Genomic DNA, 24,704 nt, shown 5'->3' on the forward strand with positions numbered 1-24,704 from the left:
TGATTTCTAATTTCTCTTTTTATTAATAAAGGTAACTTTTAACAGTCATAATGGAAATAAAATGTACCAAAGTTTCACAACTCCTAAATTTGACTTAGTGGTATGACTGTGCCTGCATAGGGCTGAGTTTCCTACTTGCACATTTAAACTATTTTAGCATTACAAATGTCAGTGGCCTATATCCCTGCAGTACTACATACAACAGCATAAATTAAATCTGCCAGAAATTCTATTATTGGCTCTATTTTAAAGGACTACAATGCAATTATATACAGTATACAAAGTTTGTCAAACTGAATATACATGGTCTTAGGCCATTACTACTATTTCATTCCAATTTGGATTTAAATATAATCAACTTACAGATCTGAAATAAAAGCACTGCTTAATGGTTTCAGATGCATTTTGGTATTGAATGTTTCAAGGCATCTCTAGAAATAATAAATTAAGACTGTAATGAAGTAATCTGTGTCTACAGCTGCTGACAGACAGCAGGATAAAATGTGACTTAAACGTTAACTGTTATCGACAAGTCTATGAATGAAGAGTCCTGACCACTTCTAGTTTAAAACAAGCAAAACTAATAGCACAGAGTACTTTAATATAACCTTAATGGTCTAACAAGCCTTCCAAATGGAAGGAAATACAAAATAAAGTTCAGACATCCAATTTAACTTGTACTGATACACTTTAGCATCACAGATATATCAGGTCAGCTCACCAACTCTGGGCTAACCCACCTAATAGACACCAAGTGAGTAAGCTTTCGGTGGCTAACGAAGGTTTCACAGATCTCTGCAGCAACCAGAGACATACAGTGACACACACTACTACGGCTGTACTGATCCCTCGTCATGCTCTGTAACACTGACATTTCAGGAGTTCCCTTGCTATAATGAGCTGGAATTCAGAAAATTTCCTTGGTGATATACATCAAACCAAATTAAGAATATTAACCTCCTAGACATGGGCTCATATAGGAAGTATTTTGTTTACTAAACTGAAAAGTTAACTTTAAAAAATATCTGCAGTCTTTTTGAAATGCAAGGCACCAGCAGGAGCATACATTCCAGCAAGAGTGACTGACTGGGACCATGGAGCCGACAAGTCCTTTCTCTTCTGTTGATCAGAATACTTCCTTTTCCTGTCTATGCAACGTCTTCCAGATAATCGGCAACATCGCTGAGCTGGGAAACAGTCAGGTCTTGTGTGAGGTCATCGAGCTTTGTTGTCCAAAAGAAAGAAAAGAATCAGTATAAACAAAGTCTGAATCCATGTGTAAAAGTATATTGTTTATAATTCATTTATCTTCTGTAACCTGTTTCAAGGGCCAACCCTGGACTAGAGCTGGCTAACAGGAGAAAGGGGACACCGAGTGAAAACAAGGTTCCTCTCCAGACTCTGTGGCCCTCACTCTCTTAGATCTGTTCATTTGGCCCTTTACATCGTCTCATTGTGCCATTCTTTGGATACAAGGAAATATTAGAGATAAAATCATTTTAAATAGATACCCTCCCTCCCTCCCTCTTGGTCAAACAGTAGTCTTGGTATACAACTATCTGTACTAAGACAATTACTGGGAACCTTAATTAAAGCCATTACATTTCTTTTTTTGCCAGGGGTAAGCGGGTTTTTTTCCTTAAGTTGGTTTTGCTCCCTTTGTTTTTTGTTTTTTTTTTTTTGTTTTGTTTTTTGAGACAGGGTTTCTCTGTGTAGCTTTGCGCCTTTCCTGGAACTCACTTTGTAGACCAGGCTGGCCTCGAACTCACGGAGATCCACCTGCCTCTGCCTCCCGAGTGCTGGGATTAAAGGCGTGTGTCACCATCGCCCTGCCCAAGTCATTACATTTTAAAAGAAGAAACTCAGAAAAGCCCAAACACTGAGACAATGGGTAAGACTGATACTTTGGATCTGTATTTACTCTCACCATTATTAAATAATGAACTCATTAAGGTATGCATTTTATTTGCAAAACAACTGAATGCATTATTAACGCTGATTTTAGACTAGAGGCAAGAGTGAGGAAAAACTGGATAAAAAGTGATCTTTCAGAATCTACAGTAGAGAGCAGTTAGCTGAGGGGTTTTCAGTTTTGATTTAAAGCAACAAAGACCACACAAATGGGGTTGTGCTGCTGTTTCTGTTTTACACCGTGCTGCCGGTGTGTAGCAGTGCTGCTGGGTTTTGTATGGTTTGTACCAATGATCAGTTAATCGACTCCTTTCTATTTCATGTGTATTTTGATCACGCTGGCTGCAAACAATGTCAATTTGATTTCTCCCTTCTCATTTGGATGCTTCCTCTTTCTCTTGCCTGATTGTTTTGGCTAGGATCTCCTGCACTGTGTTAAATCAAAGCACTGAAAGTGTTGAAGATTGTGAGAAGTTGAAAAGTGGTAGATGCTCTTCACAATTCTCTCTCCCTTCCCCCCTCTCGGCTAGTGCTACCTACAAGTACTGCAAGTGCTCACTGATGAGCAACCCCTTATCTGTTTTGACATCTGTGATTACCAAGAAGCTGAGTTAGCAGCTGACCTCCATCATGAATTCCATCACAAATGCTAAACGAACAGTCCTCAGTAGTTTTTAATAAGAGCTCACATTGTCTGCCTCTTATGGATGACAAACAGTGAAAAGGTGGGAGAAAGGCCCACCTTTTCACTGTATTTGCTTACACACTGGGCAGTGATCAGAGAGTATTGTCACTCAAGTAGTAAGACTTCCACCTTAAAAGAAACTGAGATGAAGCTGGGCATAGTGGCACACATCTTTAGTCCCAGCAATCGGGAGGCAGAGGCAGGCAACCTCTGAGTTTGAAGCCAGCCTGGTCTCCAGAGTGAGTTCCAGGATAGCCAGAGACCCTCTCTCAAAAAACCAACAAACACCAACAAAAACACCCACAAAAAGAAACTAGGATGACAGATTCATGTTTACCTAAGACAACTAGCATCTGAAAAGCGGAGGGAAGCAGGAGTCCTGGGCTACATACTGAGTTCAAGACCAGCCTGGGACTTAAACAAGGACCCTATCTCAAAAAAATCAAAGCCAGAAAACAAAGAAACCTAACACATTAGAAATGACACAACCCAGATTTTGCTTCCACACTTTAAACTACAACCTCTCTTAAGAGCTGCTTCCTCGTGTGATAATCTGAAGCCAGCCTACATCCACCTCCCTTGGAAGGCGGCAGCCATCTTCTAACTATGCTCACAGAATGAAGGCAGACCCACCCTGGCTGTGAACAAGAGAGAGGCCACAGCTCATCTCTCCTCTCTGCGTGAACAGCTGCAGGTGGACTTTGCTGGATTTCTGGCTTTGAACCTCAAGCCAAAGCCTTCTGCTGTGCTGCCTCCCACAATTCTGTCTCGGCCTTGCCTGGCTAGCCTGAGATGATCGATGCCCCATAGATACCACCTCACTTCTAACCTAAGAAAGACAGTCCTGATCCCCATGACCACCCTTCACCCAGGCCTGTCAGAGTGCAAATACCAATAAATGACAGCTGTGAGTCCCCCATATCCTTAGTTTTCTCCAGACTTAGAATAGGTAACTGGCATGAACTTTTTGCAATTTTCAATCATTTTTTTTTTTTACTAGTCATAAATTTACTAAGCCTCATAGCAAATCAACAAATGGACAGATGCACCCACAGAATGTGCTAGCTAGCACCTTACTTTATCACTGGTGTTGACATCATCTACTCCCACGGAAAGGTCTTCTTCGATTTCTTCACCGATACTTAACTCACTTTTTTCTGAGCGATGGCTAGCACTAATTATGAGAGGGGGAAAATGAAAAAGAAGTCTGAAGAATAACTACCACTGCTCAAATTTTCAGAGATTTTAATCCTACAAGTAACATATAACATTGAACGTAATTTCATATATACCATCTAGAAAAACTTATAAGGCAACAGTGGCAATCACACAGATCGCCACATGCATTCTTAACTCCAAAACACAGGACAATAAATTATTGTAATAAACAGACAGAAATTCTAATCAGAAGAAAACTGTCAAAATTCTCAGGCATTTAAAATTAAATTTTCTAATCATATCTATAACAAATATTATTTTCTTTAGTGGGCAATTCATATAAGTTACCTCCAACAAAATGTTAAGTAATACCACATCGAAGAAGGCAGTTTTTGAAAGGTCAAAACCACAAAGACAAAGGACATGAGAAAAATCAGGATAAACTACTGACTTGGTTTCATGACAGGTCAACCCCTGATATCATTTCTTTATCTTATTCTTTCCAACTCTCCCAATACAATATACATATTCATCTATATTCTAATGTAAGAAGTCATCACTCCAAAACATAATTTTGGATGAACATGAACAAGAGACTCAAGTACAAAGTAAACTCTAATGAAATTTTGCCATACCTGTATTCAGAAAGTATTTAAAAGATTTACATATTCACCTCAAGGTTTTTCTTACCTATTAAAATCATCAACATAGTCTTCATCTTCTCCAGTTCCTGGTAATCAGTTTAAGAAAAGAAATATGTTATTACACACTTACAGAAAAATATTTGTTTTAAATAAGTGTGTCTCCTGCCAAAACAAAACATTGAATGATATTATTTCATAAAAACATAAGTACCAAAACAATGTTTAAAATTCTTTTAGATTTACTTATTTTTATATGCACAAATATTTGGCCTGCATGTACAGTATGTATGTGTACCACGTGTGCCTGGTGCCCAGGGAGAAGAGTCTTGGGATCCTTGGAACCGGATGTCACGGATGGTGGTGAGCCACCCTGTGGGCACTGTAAAATGGACCTGGTTCCCTGCAAGAGCAACACACACCCCTAACCACAGAGCCACCTCTGGAGTAGTTTTACCACATAAAATGACTATTCAAGTGATTATACCACACGCTAAAAAGTGAACACCCTGTTTGTGCGCTGGGTTCAGGAAGGTGGCCTACTCAGGGCAGCTCACCATGATGTGCCCTGTGACCTACTGAAGCAGAGCTGGGGAGGCAGCGGAACGGCAGAGCATTTGCTTAGCACATTCATGGACCTGGGCTCTCTCCTCATCAACACACAACGAGAAGAAGGGACACACAACAGCAAGGCACCATCAGCTTCCGTGACTTTCAACTCAACAGCTTGTTCAAAAAGTCAGAAACAATCAGGTGTGAAGAAGTGACAGAGCATGTGGGCCCATCACCGGAAGGGGCCCTTGGTGCCCTTCCATGGGCATGTCCAAGTACCATCAGCATCTGTATTCCTCAGAATACCGACACTCTTGCCATGCACATTACAGTAAAAACCAAGCTCAAATGACTGTGCTGGGCCACTGAACAAGACTACTCATTTCTATTGAATCTGGTGAAGTCCCATACCCACGCTGTACAACCTACGGGGTGCCCTCAGCCAGCAGAGGGTGAAATGAAGCAGTGGCCTGCCCTCTGTTCTCTCCAACAGCTTGCAGTCAGAACTGTCTTCCCCAAAGGGGAATCCTCTGCAGTTTCACCTTATCAGCAGAGCAGGGAACCCACACTTTGATCAGAGAACAGGAGCAAGGAAAAGGGGAAGCCCAAAGGCTTGGCACCAGGTGAACCACCACAAAGTGAAACCATGTCAGAATGAAGGGGCAGAGCAGAACCTGAGGTGTCATGGCCAAGAAGGGGGCAAACACCCCAGGTGCAAGGATAAAGAGCCCCCCCTGCAGGTGTGATCACACCTAATGGGGAAGAAGCAGGGAAGGAAGAAGAGTTGACCACCTAGCCAGCCAGCCAGCAACCAGGAGGCACAAAGGGCCGGACTACTGGCAACTCAGCAGTTACCAGGATTCCAGGGCACTCTATGGAACAGGAATGCAGGCAGCTCAGGGAACATCTATTCTGCTAATGGGGAAGAAAGTGACACAAACAGCAAACTAGCATTTTAGGCAACCCCTTCCATGTATGTCGACATGTTTAAATCCTATTTAGTCTTCCAAGTACGGTTCATGTTACTGGACCCAATAACAGAGAAGAAAAGCACAGTTTATGCCAGGTCAGGGCCACAGCTGGGCTCTTCATGTAAACCTATCCATTTTTCCCCTGGGTCCTGTGCACTATATTGAGGGTGTCTGGTTAGAAACGAGAGGATAGTCTCTGCACTGTCCAGGACATGCCCACGTTCACAAAGTGCACAGGGTATATGGTACTTTCTCCCCAGCCCGCCTGAGAAGCAGCGCTCTCAGAACAGAGCAATTAGCACCCATCGCATCCATGAAGAGGACAGGAGACAGCCGAGAGCCCGGCCGCACCACACCCTTTGCGTCAGTGAGAGGAAGGGTCACCAGGTCCTCCTGCGGCAGCTGTCTGCAGCGTGCCCAGACACCGACTCTCTTAGCCCACAGGAACCTGCTGAACTGCATCCGCTCCAAATACCACAACAGCTCGAGGCTGTCCTCTCACAGGTCTAAGCCTTGCACCAGACTGACTCCCTGGGGTCTGTCGCTGCACCAGCCTCACCCATTCTCACTGAACCCTTCTTCGATACACAGCTCTGACTTGATCACCAGGTCTTGCCATAGCCTCCTCTGGTCTTCCACCAAAGCCCAGGCCAGAGCATTCCCTTACTACAGTCGGAACACAAAAGACAAAGGACAGTCCAGCTTGTTGCTACAGCCATCCCCCGGCACAGGGGTGAACTCTGGACGCATGCCAACTCCCCAACACCTGCTGAATGACAGCAGGAAGGCTCTCCATGTAGACTTTAATCTGGAGATGATTTCAACAATCACACTAGAACTGAAATCTAGTTACCTAGTCCAAGTGATCCAATTTTTTCACCGACCAATTTCAGATCCTTCAGGACTGTGCTTCCTCTTTTACCTGTAGGCAGGAAAAAGTACTTGCATGAAAGGAATTCATAACACTATTCTCTAAGCCACGCCAAGCTTTCTCTCAGGTGGGCTATCTATAGCCCTAGGAGTATAAAAAACCCTAGAGTAAAATTATAAATTGTAATCAATAGAGGCTAGAATCATGTACTACCATTCTCTGGCTATTTTTTTATTGGCAAAAAGCAAAGGATTCATGTGTTACAGAGAGAAACCAATTATACTATTCTTTATTAGAACATAATCACCAAAATAAAACGTATATAAAACCCAGTACTGTGAACTCCAAGTGGATCTACTTCTGAGACCTGCTGGTTAAACACTGGCTGACTGTGACAGAGTGATGTCCAAACACACTCTTGAAAGCCTTGGCCATGTTGTCCCGGGGTGGGGAGGATAAGATGGGGTGGGATGCCACAGTGCAGGAAGCTGGCTATCACCCGGCTTGCTAGCAACCTCTCCTCTGTGCCACACCAGACAGAAGCCTCGGATGGCAGAGTGACTATGATGATCACTCTATCACAGAACTTCTTTAAAAAATCAAGTTATTCCAAGAACTCACGAGACATGACTTACAAGTCAACAATGTTCTGTCTTGGGATGGGACAGCACCTAACACTCATCCTAGGTTGGCAATACTATAATCCAAACTCCACTGGGGCCGCCTAACCTACCAGCCATCCCAGACCAGCAGTACGCTGCAGAGCATGAGTTACCTTCCTTAGTGATCAGGTGGCTGCCCAGCATGTTGATAAAACACAGAGGGACATGCATACTGCAGCCAGAGAAAAATCAAATCTAAAATTTGAAGTACTGTGTATCACTTCTGTATAAATTTTAAAAATGTATATGTATACCTATCAATGTCTAAACCAGCTAAAAAGTCGGCTTCCTAAAAACACTTTGATAGCCTAGCAAAGGATCACAAAATGGTGGAGAAGAGTGACATTAAGAAATGAAAATAGCAAAATATTGTCTACCTTATCAAAATTAGGATTTTCTAAAAAAAAAAAAAAAAAGAACCCATGGTAATCATATCACATATTTTCTTTCTTTCTTTTTTTTTTTTTCTTTTTGTCAACCTAACACAAACTGGTCATCTAGGAAGACTAAACAATCACTGAGGAGCTGCTTCTGCAAGATGGGCCTGCAGCATAAGCCTGCGGGGCATTTTCTTCATTAAGGATTGATGTAGCAGGGCCCAGGTCACTGTGGGCGGTGCCACCCCTGGGCAGGTGGGCCGAGGTCATATCAGAGAGCAAGCTGAGTAACCTGGGGAGTAAGCCAGTAAGCAATGCTCCACCGTGTCCTCTGTTTCAGTTCCTGCCCTGACTCCCCTTCAAGAAGAACTACAACTGTCAGCTGAAATAATCCTTTCTTCCTCCACTTACTTCGGGTGATGGTATTTTATCACAGCAATGGACACCACACTTACTTAGAAACAAAAACAACAAAACTCTGGAGTATTCAAGTACTTACTCTCAGTATCTGTTAAAGAAGGGGCTCCTGCCAGGGAGCTGAGGCCACTCCTTAAGGGGGGTCTGTCAGAGACTGAGGCCAGACTTCCCACTTGCTTCCTAGGCTCACTTCTCCTAACGGGAAGAAACAAGTGACAATGAAATGTTAATTCCAGACCTTGTCACTACAGTCTTTTATTCTGTAAACATAAAAAAGCAATTTAGAGACATTTTAGATGCGTGTAATGGTTGGGAATGAACACGATTTTACAGACTGAAATCACAAAGCATACCTACAGGGCAGTGCAGACTGCAGATCAATCTGGTGACAAACGCACGATAAGTTTGTCAGTGAAGCTCCAGCTCCCTAAGTTTACAGCCATTTGCTATCTCTCAAGCCAAGTTGACTTTCAACACCTGTACTACCGAGGACTTCTTCAGAAGCCTCCTCCATCTCCCCAAAACACAAAAGACAGTACAAGAATCAACAAATAAACACTACCTCTCAAATGCACACGCTGTTCCGGAAGCTGCAGAGCCCTCCCTCTAACCTGAGGAACTGTTTAGTCACAGCTTCACCCATTCCAGTCAGCCGGCTCCTGACTTCCCAGACACTGCCATCAGGGCCTGCACTGGCCATCCTCTCCAATCTCCTGACAACTCCTCCCTGGAGTCCACCACAGGGCAGCACTCCAGGAATGCTGTTACCTCATTCTAACCCGCTGTGCCCTGATGCTAACATGCAGCTCCCATCACATGGTGAGTACTTGATATAGGCTTATCTGGTAAAAATGGCTTATACCCAGTACCTTCAATAATCCTGGCATTATTTTAAAATATATTAGGTTTTACTGGTACAAAATCAGATTTATGGATTCAATAATTATATAGTTGTTAGCAGATCATTAGGTGTAACACAAATCTTAAAAGGTCGTATTAATGAAAACAAACCCAGGGCCAGGTATTGGGGTGAACACTGGAAGATCAGAGAAGCAGAACAGGTCACAGCCACCTCACATCGCCAATTCCTCAGCTGATCCTGTTTCCTCAGACTAGAAGCTTCTGAGTCCTCATCCAAATGGATCTCAGCTGAACTGTGCTGCTCCAAAGCCTGAAAGCTTAACCAGATCTAGTTCCTGGTTTTCACACCTTATATACCTTTCTGCTTTCTGCCATCATTCCCTGGGATTAAAGACATGAGTCACCATGCCTGGCTGTTTCCAGTGTGGCTTTGAACTCACAGAGATCCAGATGGATCTCTGCCTCTGGAATGCTAGGATTAAAGGCGTGTGCTACCACTGCCTAACCTCTATGTTTAATATTATGGCTGTTCTGTTCTCTGACCCCCAGATAAGTTTATTGGGGTGCACAACATATCAACCACAATTAGGTTTAAAATATAAAATGAAAGCATTTAGGAATTTTGTTTTTAAATCATAAGTCAGATGATCCAAAGAAGTCTACTTACCAACCGTAAGTTTTTTCTGGCTTAGGAATGGGATCATCAAAGAAAGAATCTCCTTCTGCATCATCTTCGTCTGGACAGAGAGCACTTTTGTCTTTGGCATCTAAAGTGCTGCTGCTCAAGAAGGATGCAATTCTTGTCTCATGGGCACTCGGGGCCAGCGAGTGCAGGCTGCTCTTGCTCCTTGGCTCTGACAAGGAGATACTGGGCTCGCTTTGACTGGTCTCACTGCTGGTCTTCTAAGAAAGAGGAAGGGAGACGTCTCTGTGGTGATAAAACTTCTAAGGTATCTTAAACAACAGTCAACACAGGGGTGTGTCTGTGTGTGTGTGTGTCTGTCTGTGTCTGTGTCTGTGTCTCTCTGTGTGTGTGTGTGTGTGTGTGTGCCTGTGTCTGGCCTTTCAACAGCAGGAGCTGCAGTGTAATCCTATGCTTTCCCACTTTATCCCCAGGCTTCCTGACATAGGCAACTTTCAAATGGCAAAATGTTAAAGAAGATCATTACACCATTTCTTTCCTTCTTTTCTAAATGAAAATGTCTTTACCATGCCTATCCCACTTAGCAAGTTTCTCATTTATAAGTAGCTTTCCCTTGTCATCCTATGTGTATGTCACTGTTGCATAAAATATCTTTATACATTTTCAATCGGAAACCAGGAGAGAGCACTAAGTTAATTAGACCATGTCACTAAAATAAACTAAATTATACTATTCATCAGAAGAGAGAGCAGCTTTCTACCCAGCACCAATGAAAGGTGAAAGACACAGCCTTCGAATGCTCACATTTCCAACAAGCAGATGCTGGACAAAACAATTACCTGAATTCAGGCTTGCTGGGCTACTTACTAGCCTGCACCTCATGTTCACGAGGAGGCACATAAATCCTTTATGTATCTTTAAACTCCTCCTGAGGAAGCACTTCTATCCCCACTCCATAGTAAGGTTAGCGTGAACTATCAGTGTTTGGGTTACTCTGACACCACAGCATAATTCTAGTCTATACCTGGCCCCCCTGCCCCTTTTTTTTCTCTGTGTAAGCTGTCCTAGAACTCACTCTGTATACCAGGCTGGTCTCAAACTCAGATATCCACCTGCCTCTGCCTCCCAAGTGCTGGGGAGTAATATCGCAATAGACCCCTGTGATGCTCCAGAAAAAGCACTCATCTGAAATAAATCTGGAAAGTGCCTGTCCTGGGTCATTAACTGTGTGATCTTAGGGAATGTTTTCAGACATGAATTTTGTCAAGAATTAAATGAGGCCAGTTACAAACAGGCTGGGACAGAGCTCATTAGCAGCAAGGCAAGGAGCTGGGCCATACAGAAATAGAGCAGACTAACACACAAGGCTCTGAGCCAGAGCTGTTCTATTTGTCCGCACGCAGAGAGCATAGCATGTCTTAGGATGCACACTTATGTTTTTAGACTTGAGGCCTTGGTTAGTTGCCAGAGGCAAGGCATATATTATGTAAGTTTTAGGAACTTAGATGGGGCTACACAGTCTATGGGCTATCAATAGTGATAAACTAATGATCATGAAGAGATATCTAGAAAATAAATTAAGCTATCTTTTTTAACAATATAGGAAACTCTCAAGGAAGTACATAAAAAATTCCCTTATAACTTTCTTCAAGTTTTCCTGGTACTGTGAAATACAGAAGTATAATATATTTAAATACACCTAAATTAGATTCACATCAGTTTCAATTTCTGATTTGAAAATGTTTTAATAACCGAGTTTTTCAAAGACCCTGCAAATAAATTCCTGAGGCTTATGATATTTATTCACTCTCGCCTTAGAAAGGTAAACAGGGCCGAGGCAGAGTGAGTCAAACACAAAGTAACATCACAGGTCAGTGATTACAGGACATGCTCTCCTCCTGGAGTTCAAATCACCAGCTCCAGTCCACACACAGATGACAGGACACTGAAGAGCTTGGTGATTAATGCTTGTCCATGATTACTGTTTTACTGACATTCTTACTAGTGATGCAAGGCACAGTTTTAGGAAGATGAGTTTCATGGAGAAGGACATGGTATGACAGCACATTTTTAAAATAACAATATTTGTTTTATTCTAAACATCAGTTCTATCTATGAAGTGAAAACAAACTTTCAAAATAGCTCTGCAACTGTGCTCAAAACCAATTCCTAAACCACACAGAAGTACATCAACAAAGACAAACAAATAATGCCAGAGCCTGTGTGAGTAAGGAGGCAGAGACTACAAGAGTGATCCATCTGGGAGGCAGAGGACATCCCCAGGTTTGCCTCCCACCAAAGGAGGCCAAGAAGATACCTTTCCTTCCATTCTGCCTTCAGACTAGGGACAGGCCATGTCTCAAGCTCCCAGTACATACCATGGCATAGAAGCTGAGAAAACCACAGCTGTTATAGTATAACACTTAGCCTTTGTCATTTTATAAAAATGAAGGGACTTACTGAACAGCACTGCATCAGCCATTCCCTGCGATGGAGCTCAGGATTAACAAACTGTATGGTAAATTATGATAAAAAATTTTTCAAAATTTTAGTATAGATTAATTTTTCCAGTAAAACACATAATTAAAACTTCAATCATTTAAAAAATTAATAGAAAATGAGCATCAGAGAAAGGTTTCACAATGAAAAATACTATTTGTCTAGTAGCCAAAAATTGAATTATTGCTACAATGTCTTTAGGAACTGAAAAGGGGCTTAGGTGTGGCTCAAATTAACAGGACTTGTCAGCACAAAGGCCTCAATTCTCAGCACTGAGGGAGAAAAAGGATAATATAATTTGTGTTTCCAAAATAAAAGCTTAATGTGCACTGTTCATAAAAGACAAAATATTCCATTTTACAAACATCTTCAAGCATCTGCCTGCAGTATTTCTTTGCCCACCCAGGCTCTATCACTCTCACCTCCTCCTCTACTCTGTCAAAGGCAGCTTTTGATTCATGACTTAAGAAGTTCATGTTGAGCACTTATTTATTTTATTTGCTATTCCTAAATATTAAAAAAATTTACTATTAAAATGGGCACTATCCTTACAAAGTTTAATTTGCTCCCTAAAGACTAGAACTCTAGACCACCACAACCAATCTTTAAACCTCTGGTATTCCTAGAGAAGCGCTCTCTGCACCGACAGCCAGCAGCCATCTGAGTCTTCCACACACCCAGCAGAGCCATGGCCTTGAAGCTGTCACAAGACAGGTGGCTGGCCCCTGCATGGGTGTCAACCTTGTTCCCTCAGGCCTCATGTCCCTAGCAGCTCCCAGAAGCTCAAGAGATAGGGATCACTGGGCTGGGTAAGTAACTGCCAGTTTCCAGCTACCTACCTACCATTCACCCAGCATCATGTTGGGGAATGAATACGGAGAAAGATAACACTCAGTATAGAAGATCCTGAGGTGACAGCCACAGACTCAAACATAGCCTGAAAGACACATACAATGATTGTGACCAATGTCCAAAATCAACATAGAGTTGAATATATTCAAGAATTCTGAAAATAACGACTTATTAAGGATGGAAAGCGAAGTGCCTCACTATTCATTAGCCTGGAAACTAATGAAGGATAACTTCTCATATAACATTAGTGGCACAATACAAGGCACTTCATTCTAGAACTGGAGGTGCTTCCGCAGGAAAGTGACTACTCAGCAAACCTGAGGCCTTCAAGTCCGCCCCCGCCCCAGTGCTGCCAGAAAGTAAACAAAACCGTTGATCTTGGTTTGCATTTACAATCAGATGGTAAAGACCCCGGGAGCAAAGCTTCTGCAGAAGTCGGCTGTAATTACTAATTAGTTATTAATAATTATCTGCTGAGTTTCTGAGACAGGGTCTCACTATATAGTCCAGACTGACACAGAACTCACCACATAAGCCCAGACTGGCTTTGGATCATCAATTCTCCTGTCTCTGCTTTCAAGTGCTGGGAAACAGGCACACACCACTACACCAAGCTGTTCTAGTTTTTTACATTATTTTTTAAGAGACTTTTTGTTAATTCTTTTGAGAATTTCATATAATGTATTTTGAACACATTCACCCCTCCTCCCATGCAAATGAGTTTCCTTCTCCCCCACCGCCTGCATCCAGTCCAGTCTATGTTGTCCAACTAGTCTTGGGAGCAGGGATTCCTCATCTTAATCTCTCAGACAACTGAGAAATGATTTGGCGAGACAACAAAGATACAATCACAGGTGCTGCTTTGGAGATGTGAGTAGATGGCTCCAAGCCCCCCTTTATGCCCAGTGAGATGTCTCAGCAGGCAAGCACCTGACCCAAGCCTGGCATCTCGAGCTCTATGCCCAGGATCCACGGGATGGAAGTGCCCAGTCTGAAACTGTTCTCTGACCTCACGTGTGCTTGGTACACGTTCAACTACACAAATACACATCATATAGTTAAATGCAAAAGAAAATCTAGTTTGCTGTGGGTGATTGATTGATAAAGTGCTGACTGGCCAATAGCCAGGCAGGAAGTATAGGTGGGACAAGGAGAGAGGAGAATTCTGGGAAGTGGAAGGTTGAGTCAGGAGACCTCCCAGCTGCCGCTGCCATGAGAAGCAAGATGTAAGGTACCAGTAAGCCACAAGCCACGTGGCAACTTATAGATTAATAGAAATGGGTTAATTTAAGATATAAGAACTAGATAACAAGAAGCCTGAGCCATTAGGCCTCACAGTTTAAATAATATAATCCTCTGTGTGTTTATTTGGGTCTGAGTGGCTGCGGGTCTGAGTGGGACTGGAGAAAACTCCAGCTACATTAGTTCATTAAATAACTCTTCATTAAATTTTTATCCTCTGTATTCTGAATCTATTCATTCTATTGTTTCTTTTTTTTTTTTTTTGAGACAGGGTTTCTCTGTGTAGTTTTGCACCTTTCCTGAACTCACTTTGGAGACCAAGCTGGCCTCGAACTCACAGAGATCTGCCTGGCTCTGCCTCCTGAGTGCTGGGATTAAAGGCGTGCGCCACCACCGCCCGGCATTCTATTGTTTCTTAACAACAAAACCAAAACCTTTTTACTGAAGTTATTGCTTGGAAACCTTACACATATCAGTTATGCATGCACACATACAAGCACACAATTTGTTGGTTTGAGACAGGTTTCAGTACTGTAGCCCTGGCTGGCCTCAGACTTGCAGCAATCACTGGCTTCTGTCTCCAGAGTGCTGAGATTACAGAGTGCACAGCCACACTGAGATTATACATGGAGAATTCAGAAGTGTACTCCCAGGATTAACAAGGGCTTTGGGCCTCTGAATCAACAGCTGCCTACAGCCTGTCTCAGAGTTCCAGAGCTCAATGGGAAGTACCCTGGACTTCCTTGTCTTTGCTCAAGAGCCCTGAAACACACACACAGCATGCACACTTCATGTCTGTGGATCACACGGATGAGGCTCCTGCAGCTGCACACACTTGGGAAATGTCACTCACCTGCCACAGCAATGGCCCCCACTGGCATTCTGGTAGGCGTAACCCCAACCACTACATGCAACTAGGTATCTTGATTGTGCTGTTAAGAATGTTCTGGAAATTGAAAACTTAATTGCATGCAGAGGGCAAAGCAGAGAGGCAGAGGAAGGGGAGTGAAGGGCTTAGCTATCTAAGGCTGGAAAGAGGCAACACTGAGATCCACACTGGCGACAAAAGCAATTCAGAAATAAGGTCAGAGAAGAAAAGGGAAAGGATATCCAAGTGACTGGGAAAGACACTCTGGACTCAAGATACGACTATACAGCAATAATGAAACAGATGGAACTAGACTAGTCTGCTATGAGGCATGGGCCCATCAGAGTCTCAATTCCCCTCAAGTCAGAGAGCACTTGAAGGCTAACGTCTGGCCCCACCACAGCCATGTCACATATACACAGAGTGAAACCACGTCTCTTAGTATGCGCTGGTTTTATATACTAATTTACTCGAAATGTTTTAAGTTAGAGACCTAAGAACTAGTAAGGTTATAGAAACTCAATACTATGAAACATGCATTTAACTTAAAAATTCCAAAAGACCAAGTCAATGAATCTTAACAACACAAACCACAGGTTAACACACTTATATAGTCTCAAGGTGTCCCACCTCTCCAGATAGACTGTGAGTTCCAACAAAGTCACTTTCACTATGCAAATGTTCCCAAGCACTTACTGGACAATGGGACATCTTTTCACTGAATGCTGCATGAAGACAGTGAACAGAAAGAGGGCTCTGCCTCTGAAATCACCACAACTAAAAAGCCAGTCAACAGAGAAATCTAAGTTGTTTTTGTTTTTAAAGCCTCTGTTTTAACTTAGGCAACGTCTGTGCATCTGACTCCCTCAGAGACCTGACAATGACTCCCGGTGGGTGCCGTATTCTGAAGGAACGTGTCTTACCTAGCTGAGACTGCACGTTACTCTACGCCAGTGTGCTTCCCACACTCCTGCGCCTTGTTTCCTGCTCTCATTACTGAGGACCAAACTCAGTGTGTGCTGGTCCAGCGCTTGACCACTCACTGGTACCCCAGGCTATTCACTGACTAGTTTTAGACAAGACTGCACTCAACTGTCCCGGCTGCCTTGAACTGCAGTCCCTCTTCACCCTCTCAAGTAGCTTAGGTGACAGGCCTGTGCCACTAGGTCTGGCTCTCATGGTCGGCTAACAGATGACAGTAATGCTTAAAAAGAAAGCTTAGAACCCAGGCCAGCAGGAGGCCCCCAGGAGTCTGAGGCTGGCTCAGCACAGGCGGCTTTTCTCTTCTGCTCTCATGCATGTTACCTGGTCACCAGACTTCCGCCCGCTTGTCTTCTTCTTACCTTGTCCTTTATACCTTGGTATCTGAGCATGAGAATAAAATGACATTTTACCATAAAATATAAATCTCTAAAAATAAACTAACTCATTACCAAACTAATAGAGATTCCTATTAGACAGTATTCCTCTCCCACACCTGCTGCTTTGGAAAGCCTTCATAACTTTCTGGCATGTCCCAAGTTTTAACCAGTTTCCAACAGGTTCCTGGTCAGCCACAGGCACTGGCTATCCATCACCTGTCAGCTTCCTACTGTGTGTGCAGTCCGGTCCTTTCACACCACATGTGGGTTCCGTTCTACACTGACCTGGAGTGAATTCTAAGCAGCTTGCTGAGGGCTTGTCTAGCTTGATTTGACCTTCCTCAGGAGCACACAACACTGGTTCCTAAATGCTGACTCTAATCCTTGGCTCAACTTCCCAGTGTCCCTCACACTTACACTTTCACTCTGTGGGCTCACAGGTGGATGAGGGCTCATGGGGGGCTGGCAAGGAGAAGGGGAGAACTTTAGGTATATAATGGAGTTGTATTCTAAGTGACAAAGCAGGGGTGTATTTTTTAAACAGACCCCAGCCCGGCCAGCTAGCAAGGATCTTAGGTATTTCCTAAGGGGCTACTCCAACCCCAGCTCACACAGAGACTACATGAGAAAGAAACGAAAGGTGGCCGACATGTGCTGTCCCTAGTCCAGGAGACACAAGCCTCTCTCTACACTAGCCTATGGGACTGTTCTGCAAGAATTTACACAACATTCCTTAAGACTTAAAACACTCAGGAGGATCATCACAGCTCTAGAGCATGCAGTAACAGATTTTATTACGGTTTTTCTTGAGGATATACTTTACATGGAATGTCAGTACCACTTCTAAAAATACTTTATGAGGAAGTGGATTTCCAAGCAGCTCAATGCTTCAAGTATTGATAAGTATTTTCAGAATATTAGTTTCTTTTTCTAACATCAGACATTATCGTGGAAAAGACGTTTCTTCCACAGGCTCTTTTTTCATCATTTAAAGGAATTTGTAAAATTGACTCATGACTTGCTCCGTCATCAGGGTTATAGCTTCCCATAAGCACCAGGAAAAGACAAACCTCTTTAAATACTCCTTATCTGAAAAGGTCTGGCCTTCTCAGGGGGAGCCACACTAGCAGAATAACCTCTCTGGCTTGAAATATAAAATATCTTCGGCTTTTGAAGTTTACAAATGAACAGATAAACAAGCCATAAGTAACAGCAGTGCCCTGTGCCTAGACACTTAGCAATGAAGTACTTGGCAGTATAAAGTATAAACACATGCTCCAAAGGTCACCTGATCTAAGATGCCAGTCTGATCTATAAAATTCATGTCCCACCCTGAACCCACATGAAACCTTGTGCTTGGATGGACTCCACACCATCTTTCTGTCCCTATGGAAGAGTCACAGAGTGCAGTGCTGACCTTGGATGAACTACAGAGCTACACCTACCCACCCTCCTAAAAAAAACCGGTTATGTAAATCCCAACCCCTAAGGTAATGATAGTATTAAGTGGGGCCTTTGGGGAGTAATTAATCAAGAGAGTGGAGCACCTGTGTATAGTTTATTGTGCTCCCCTTCCCTATCCCACTACATAAAGATATGGAAAAGGTACCAGGACCTAGGCCCACACCAGACACCAGGCCTGCCAGTACCTCAATCTGTGAGAAATCAATGTCTGCTGTTCATAAGCCATGCAGTCTGTGGTACTCTATGACAGCAACCTAGGTGGACTACGATAGGACCCCAAACCATTATTTCACAGGGCCAACTAGAACCAATCAGGACGTACTCTATCCAGCCACAGAGACCATCACTTTTTCATTAAATCTTCTATTATGAAAAATATTCAAGTGTTCAACTCCACATTTTTCTTCTTCATATAGTATTCCTGAAATCAGGTCTTATCTTTAACACACACACACACACACACACACACACACACACACACAACCGTAGTACACTTTCCTATAAATCTTGTCAACACAGTTCACTAATATTTAAATACCACCATGATTCCAAATCAACTATAATCTTTTATATTCTGAGAGCCCATGCTCTCCAGCTCGGAGTTTATGCAAAGTAAGGAAAGCCTTCTTATTAATGCAACATAAAAATAATCCAACTATCAATGTCCTCTGAGATACAAAATTCAAGACATTACCAATGACACAAAAGAAGCAACTTAAAAAAAAAAATCACCTACTTAATCAAGAGGGAAATGACCTTTAAGAAACTTTGAAATGACTTGTCACAAAAGAACATTCACAGGTAACAGGTAAGAACAAAGAACAGGGCCCCAGGTGTCTGCCACAGCGCCTGCTTCTCTGTCCAGCGCAGACTCACCTTACTCGGGGTGGAATTCCCACTTGTTTTTCCTTCAGGGGACTTTGACGGAGGATGTCCATCTGACAGATCCAAAGCACCCTAAAAATTACATTTTAAACTGAAACTAAAACATGATTATGCCAATGATGCTTCAATATTATTTTAGCATTTAAGAACACTATGTTGACATTTCTTCACAAACACCTATACTAGATTTTCCTTTAATTTGAATACACATATCCCACCCAGATTCAAGTTACCTGCAAATAATTTCCCTTAGCCACCTTGAACTGGCCACCCAGTCTACACTGTGGGGCCCAGTCCATCTTTCCATCATGACTTCCTGGAGACCCATCTCCCCTCCTTTCTCAATTAACATTAATGACTCCGTGATTCTCAAAGGTTGGTTTCTCCTTCCCTTCTTGGGTTTGCTTCCCTGTTTCATTTTATGTCAAACCAAAAAAGTCCAATTACTCATGAGAAGCAACCCAGGGAGAATGAGGAGTCCTCTGACCCACGTGCAGACCAGCCTTCCACACCGCGTTAACAGTAACAACACTAGCCGCGAGTGCGATGCTGCCCACACTCAGCGCCGTTCCTACTTTCCCACTGCCTCATTTCATAAACACCGTCAACAGCTGGTCAGTGAGGCGCGATCGTTTGTTCCAGTCCGTCCTGAACAGAACATTCTGAGGACCCACAGCAACACAGGTACACAGGTATACCTGCATACTGTAATTTTCACTGAAATACTTAGCTGCCATCTCAGTTCGTTTCATTTTAAGGAGCAGCTTCTTTCTATGCAAACCTCAATTCATTACACATGTACTAATCTCCACGACTTAACTAAGTTGCCAATTACTAAATAAGCTAGAGAAGGGTAGCACAGGATACTCACTTCTCCACTGGTAGGTCCTTTTTCTTTCTGTTGACAGCGTCTAATCACTTCTAATAATAAGGGTCCACCCACAGTACCTTCTGCTTCAATGATACCTAAATCTCGGGCTAAGTTCTCCCGACCTTCAAGACCTTGAAACTAGAAAAGAAGTAAGATTTAGGGGCAGAAAATGTAGCGAAGCAGTCAGGCATGGAAGGGAGTACTTGAGGACCTGAAAGCATCTCTACGTTCAGAGGCTAACTGTGGTGAGCGACTTCTGGCTGTTTTATAAAGAACATCTACACGCACGGCCTCTCCTGACAGCTGCAGGGCAGCATCTTAGCAGGATCAACTCTACAGTAGCATTCCTTTCTTAGCAGCTTCAAGTTACACAAGCAACTCAGATGGCTTGTAGAAACACAATCTAACACACACACACAACAACTAAGTGTGAGCAACTGTGAGACGTCATTAATTTTCAGAGACTTCAGACAGATGTAAAACCATGTTTCTTACTGTGCTAGTTTCAGGATGGAAAACAGCCAAGGTGAAATCAAGGTTAAAAAACTGAAGAAATTCTGCCACGAGACTAGCCACTAAACGACCTGTAAAGACCAAGAGAAAGACTTGTGAGCAAAGCCTGAAGAACCCCAATTTTCCTAGTGACCTGAAGCATGCTAGGGGAGAATGAAGTGTCTAAGTTCTTTAAAATCACATATTTCTTCTCTGAATAAATCACTTAAGTACAAAAATCCCAATCTTCCCTTTTTTTTTCCTTTAGAATCAATCTGCAAGTGTAAGACAACACAGTATTTCAAAAACAGATTTCAGTGTCTCACTTTCTAGACTAGGCCAGACATGGTGGTATACTCCTATGTAAAGTCAGCCTCAGGCAGGAAGATCACTGAGGGTCAGAGGCCAGCATGGACCACAGAGGTAGACTTATTCTCCCAAATATTGACAGGATTTTAAAATTCAGAGGCAGATAAACACAAGAATAACATCTTACCATCTTTTGTATTTAAAAATTTTTTCAAGCTCTCATTGACCAAAGGAGTTTTGTTCTGTTAAAAAATAAAAGAAATATTTTAAGTGTTATATGTTTATCCTAAAACAACTAAAAAGCATACATTAAAGTTCTCTTTTTCCCATAGCCAGAGTTGATTATTAGTAAGTGAGCAAATTAAGTGGAAAGTACACCGTTCAGAGTGGAGGGTAGACAGACCAAGCCAAGTACAACAGCTACATTTATTTATTGTGGCAAAGCTATAAAGAATATATACATTGCCATTCATAAAAATCATGGTTTTATGAACTCCATTTCACAACTGTTTACTTAGCATAGGACTTGCTTTGTGCTATTTAATAACTTTTCAAGTTAATGAAACCAAACTATACTCGGAGACATTTATCTTCAACTTTTTAAACCATTTTTTTACACTGCTGGGGATTGGACTCAAGACCTTGCACATGACAGGCAAGCACTCTACACTTGGCTATACCACCAGCCCTTCAACATTTTATAATTTAAGTGCTTCGAAATAGTTTATCTACAAATATTTGTGTGGTATTATTTTAACTCTGTATTTCAAGTACATGAAATTTGAAATTTATCATCTTAGATATCTACCATTTGCAACATATACATTTGTAATTCCAAATTAATCAGGAGTATATGACATGACTTTGTGTGGCCATAGGCCAACTTATTTTTTGGATTACAGATCTGAACAAACGTAGTAAAAAACACTTCTTACAAATCGAGCCTGAGGTGACTATTCAGAGTGAGGCTAATGTAGGTAACACATGATGGGCTTCCTTAAGCAGACTCACATCTTGCTGATGGCAGTACAAATACTTTGGAAAATAGTTTGAGGCTGTTTGTTTTAAGGTTAACATTGTCCTCAGCATGTGAGCTAGTTGTTCTATTCTCAAGTATTTTCTCAAGATAAATCCCAGATCCCAGCGAAGATCTGGACATGACCATTCACACCAGCCTCATCTACAAGGGAAAAGCAGGAACAACCCAAAGATGGCATCAAAGGGTAGATGATTAAGCAAGTTATGAATATCCACTCAGTGACTAGTGGAATGACCCAGAATTCCTGAAATCGGGATTAAATACAGGAGTACAACATACACTACTGTATTATGCTGAATAAAAGCTCTCGGATCCCATGTGTGTTCTACATTTCCATTATGTGGTTTTGAAAATGATTATGATGTTAAGGCAGCTCACAAAGAAATAAGGAAAATTTGAAGGATTGTAGGTATATTCTCTTCTTGGCTGTGCAGTTCACATCCTGTAAATGCTAAGTTTATCACACCTGACATTTTAAAGTGTGAGTTTACAGAAACAATTATACCTTGTTAAAATGAAAGAAAGAGAAAAACCACAGAAGTACATGGTCTAGAGAATTTATGACACTTATTAACTGAACTAGTCAAAGAAAATGGAAGAGCAAAATCAGGTATGTACTACCAATGGGCAACCCAGGAACAGTGAAGAGAGACTTGAAATGAGGGGCACGAACGAAGAGTGAAGAGTGTAAGTACCACCCTGGAAAAGCTGTAAGCAAGCCCAAGAAAGGCAGGCAGCAGAGGACCCTCCCACTGCCAGGAGACAATGGGTGAGGGTGGGACAGGTCTGGAGAACTGGGAATGTCAGTCTCCAAGGCACACTGGTCTGACTCAGGAGGGAAGGGAGCTATGTAAGGAAACAAGGATGAAGTTACCAGTGGAGTCAGGGTGACCGTGGGGAGGCTGCCGAGTAAGTACTGTACAGAGACAGCACACCAACCCTGAAGTGGGATGAGCAGGAATGGGGTCTCACCAAAGAAACTGAGTGGACAAAAGAAAGACAGAATCGGAAAAGGCTCCCAAATGCCAAAGATTTCCAAAAAGGAAAGCGAAATCAATGTCAGATGCTGCAATGATCAAGTAACGGTGAGAACTAACGTACACTCAACTGGAGGAGCCTTCTCGACTACAGCAAGAGAAACTCCTGGGGTATAGCAGTAGTATACTTAAATTTTAATGGAGTAAGGGATACCTGGCAATAAACAACAACATGAGACATATTCTTCCAAAGAATATGTTAAAAGAAGTAGGAAAAAAAAAACAAGTAAAAGAGAACTATTTTAAGAGCAATTAAACATTTTTATACTCAAAAGAGCCAGGAGAAAAGAAGTCAAAGACCCAGTGATTAACTAAGGAGATGAGAATACATGGAGGACTAAATCAGACAATATATTTGGCAAGATGGAGCCTTTTCTCCTAGAGCAGGACAGACGGGTTCATGTACAGACATGGGTCACCTTTCCCTAAACTGACAGGTTGGGGACAGCAGCCAAGGACAGTTAGGACCTAGTCACTTCTATTCTTCCCAGAGGAAGGACAGGTAAGAAAGCTAAGTGAAGGCGACCAGATGGGCGCACTACGTCCCCGCTCAAGTCAGCATCCACCACTCTGTGACTTCAGGGGTCACGTGGTTAAGTGACTTTTCTTTGGCAATGCTTATGCAGAAACGGTAGGAGATAGTTTGCTGGGATCAAACGATCATCACCGTGTAACTAGAGAGCAAAGAAATATGGGTTTCTGAGGTGTGGACAATGGGATCTAGCCTAGCTGAGGACACACAGAAAAGATGGTGCAGAGACAAAGATCAAGAAGCAGGAGGCTGAGGAAGTTAAAGAGTAGATTCGCAGTCCACAAACGTGGAAGGATGGGAGGGCATGGACTCAGGGTGGTTGCTGGGTCTTGGGGTAAACAGAAAAGCCAAGTTACCATTTAAACACACGGGTTTTCCTGGATTTTTTTTTTTTGAGACTAAGTTCAGAGATGCTTTTAAAATAATTGATCAGATTTTTTAACCCACCAGTCAGAATCTGGAGGAAAGGTTGCATTCTACACTCCTTACCACCAAGACATTCAGAGCGTACTACAGAGTAACCCTGCAGGTATCTGGAACGCTATCAGGCAACTCCTGTGACTGAGATCTGGCTACGGGCCTGTCAGAATTACTTTAAGGCCGCTCTCCAACGTGCAAAAATGATATAGAAAACGAACCATGGTGCAGAAATACAACCCGTAACCGTTCAGAATCCCAGTTAAGTCACCCCGCGGTTTCGAAAGGGCTTGAAATCTATTAGAAATCAGGCGTTAAGAAGGACGGTCCTATCAAGGTCTGGGGGTGGGGATCTCTTACCTCTACCTTTTCTTGTTCTTCGAGCGCTAAAAACACAGCCGCTCTGAGTTCAGCCTGCAAAAGAAACACACACGCACACACGCACACGCACACGCACACACAATTCAAGTCAGTTCCGCACGGACCTGCCATCTGAATGACAGGGGCCGGCTCGAGGCGGCCCGCCCGCAGGTGCAGCGTGGGGCGGTCACGGGCCGCTCGGCGGGCGCTCGGCCCCACACCAGGCCTATGATCCGGATCCCGATCTCGGGCCCCACGGCCGCGCGCCCCGCCCACGCCGCCCCCGGCGCCCCGCCCCGCCCCGCCGTAGCCCCCCGCGCCCGGGGAAGGAAGCCGCCGCGAGGCCCCGGGCAAGCCGCCCCGGCCAGGCCGCAGCCCGGCCTCCCGCCGCACCTTGATACGGTTCAGGACGCCGCTGTTCTCCAGCGTCTGCACCAGCAGGTCCCGCAGCTCCGTGTCCTCCTCGGCCACCACCGCCGAGGCCGCCGCCGCCGTCGCCGTCGCCGCCGCCATCTTCGTTCTCCAAGACAACCACCCAAGCCGCGCTAACGGCCAGCGGCGGGCGCGGAAGCCGCAAGGGCGCGCGAGCGCGCAGTCGCAACCCCGCCCCTCGCGCCGCGGGGGGCAAGACCTAGGGGGTGGAGCCTCCCAGGCATCGTGAGGTAGGGGGCGAGGCCTCCGGGTTTCATGACGCCAGGGGCGGGGCCTATTGAAGGCGGGGCCTCCG

At 43.4% G+C, this 24,704-nt stretch overlaps 1 protein-coding gene across 4 annotated transcripts; it reads right to left on the reverse strand.

Moving 5' to 3' along the window:
• On the reverse strand, nt 1-24,704 carry Cep43 (centrosomal protein 43). Of its 4 annotated transcripts, XM_015994839.3 has the most exons (14): nt 24,371-24,704; nt 23,978-24,031; nt 20,780-20,834; nt 20,287-20,375; nt 19,792-19,929; nt 18,912-18,992; nt 16,516-16,575; nt 12,210-12,260; nt 9,774-10,009; nt 8,328-8,440; nt 6,772-6,840; nt 4,445-4,484; nt 3,674-3,770; nt 1-1,223 (listed from the first exon to the last, which is right to left on the reverse strand). In XM_015994839.3, the coding sequence occupies exons 1-14, from the start codon at nt 24,488-24,490 to the stop codon at nt 1,149-1,151; spliced, it is 1,278 nt and encodes a 425-aa protein (XP_015850325.1). In that variant the 5' UTR covers nt 24,491-24,704; the 3' UTR covers nt 1-1,148. The 4 variants fall into 4 exon arrangements, with proteins under 4 accessions (XP_015850325.1, XP_006975971.1, XP_015850326.1 ...); XM_006975909.3 differs by lacking the exon at nt 12,210-12,260 and having other exon boundaries at nt 24,371-24,591; XM_015994840.3 differs by lacking the exon at nt 16,516-16,575 and having other exon boundaries at nt 24,371-24,589.

The sequence above is a fragment of the Peromyscus maniculatus genome, chromosome 16 (genome assembly GCF_049852395.1).
Source record: "Peromyscus maniculatus bairdii isolate BWxNUB_F1_BW_parent chromosome 16, HU_Pman_BW_mat_3.1, whole genome shotgun sequence".
NCBI classification, from domain to species: Eukaryota; Metazoa; Chordata; class Mammalia; order Rodentia; family Cricetidae; genus Peromyscus; species Peromyscus maniculatus.

Coding starts and splice junctions, on each gene's coding strand:
- Cep43 (XM_015994839.3), bottom strand. CDS start 24,490: ATGGCGGCGGCGACGGCGACGGCGGCGGCGGCCTCGGCGGTGGTGGCC. Junction 20,835..23,977: donor AAGAACAAGAAAAGGTAGAG/GTAAGAGATCCC, acceptor ATTTTTTAACAG/AACAAAACTCCTTTGGTCAA. Junction 3,771..4,444: donor TATGTTGATGATTTTAATAG/GTAAGAAAAACC, acceptor TCTCATAATTAG/TGCTAGCCATCGCTCAGAAA.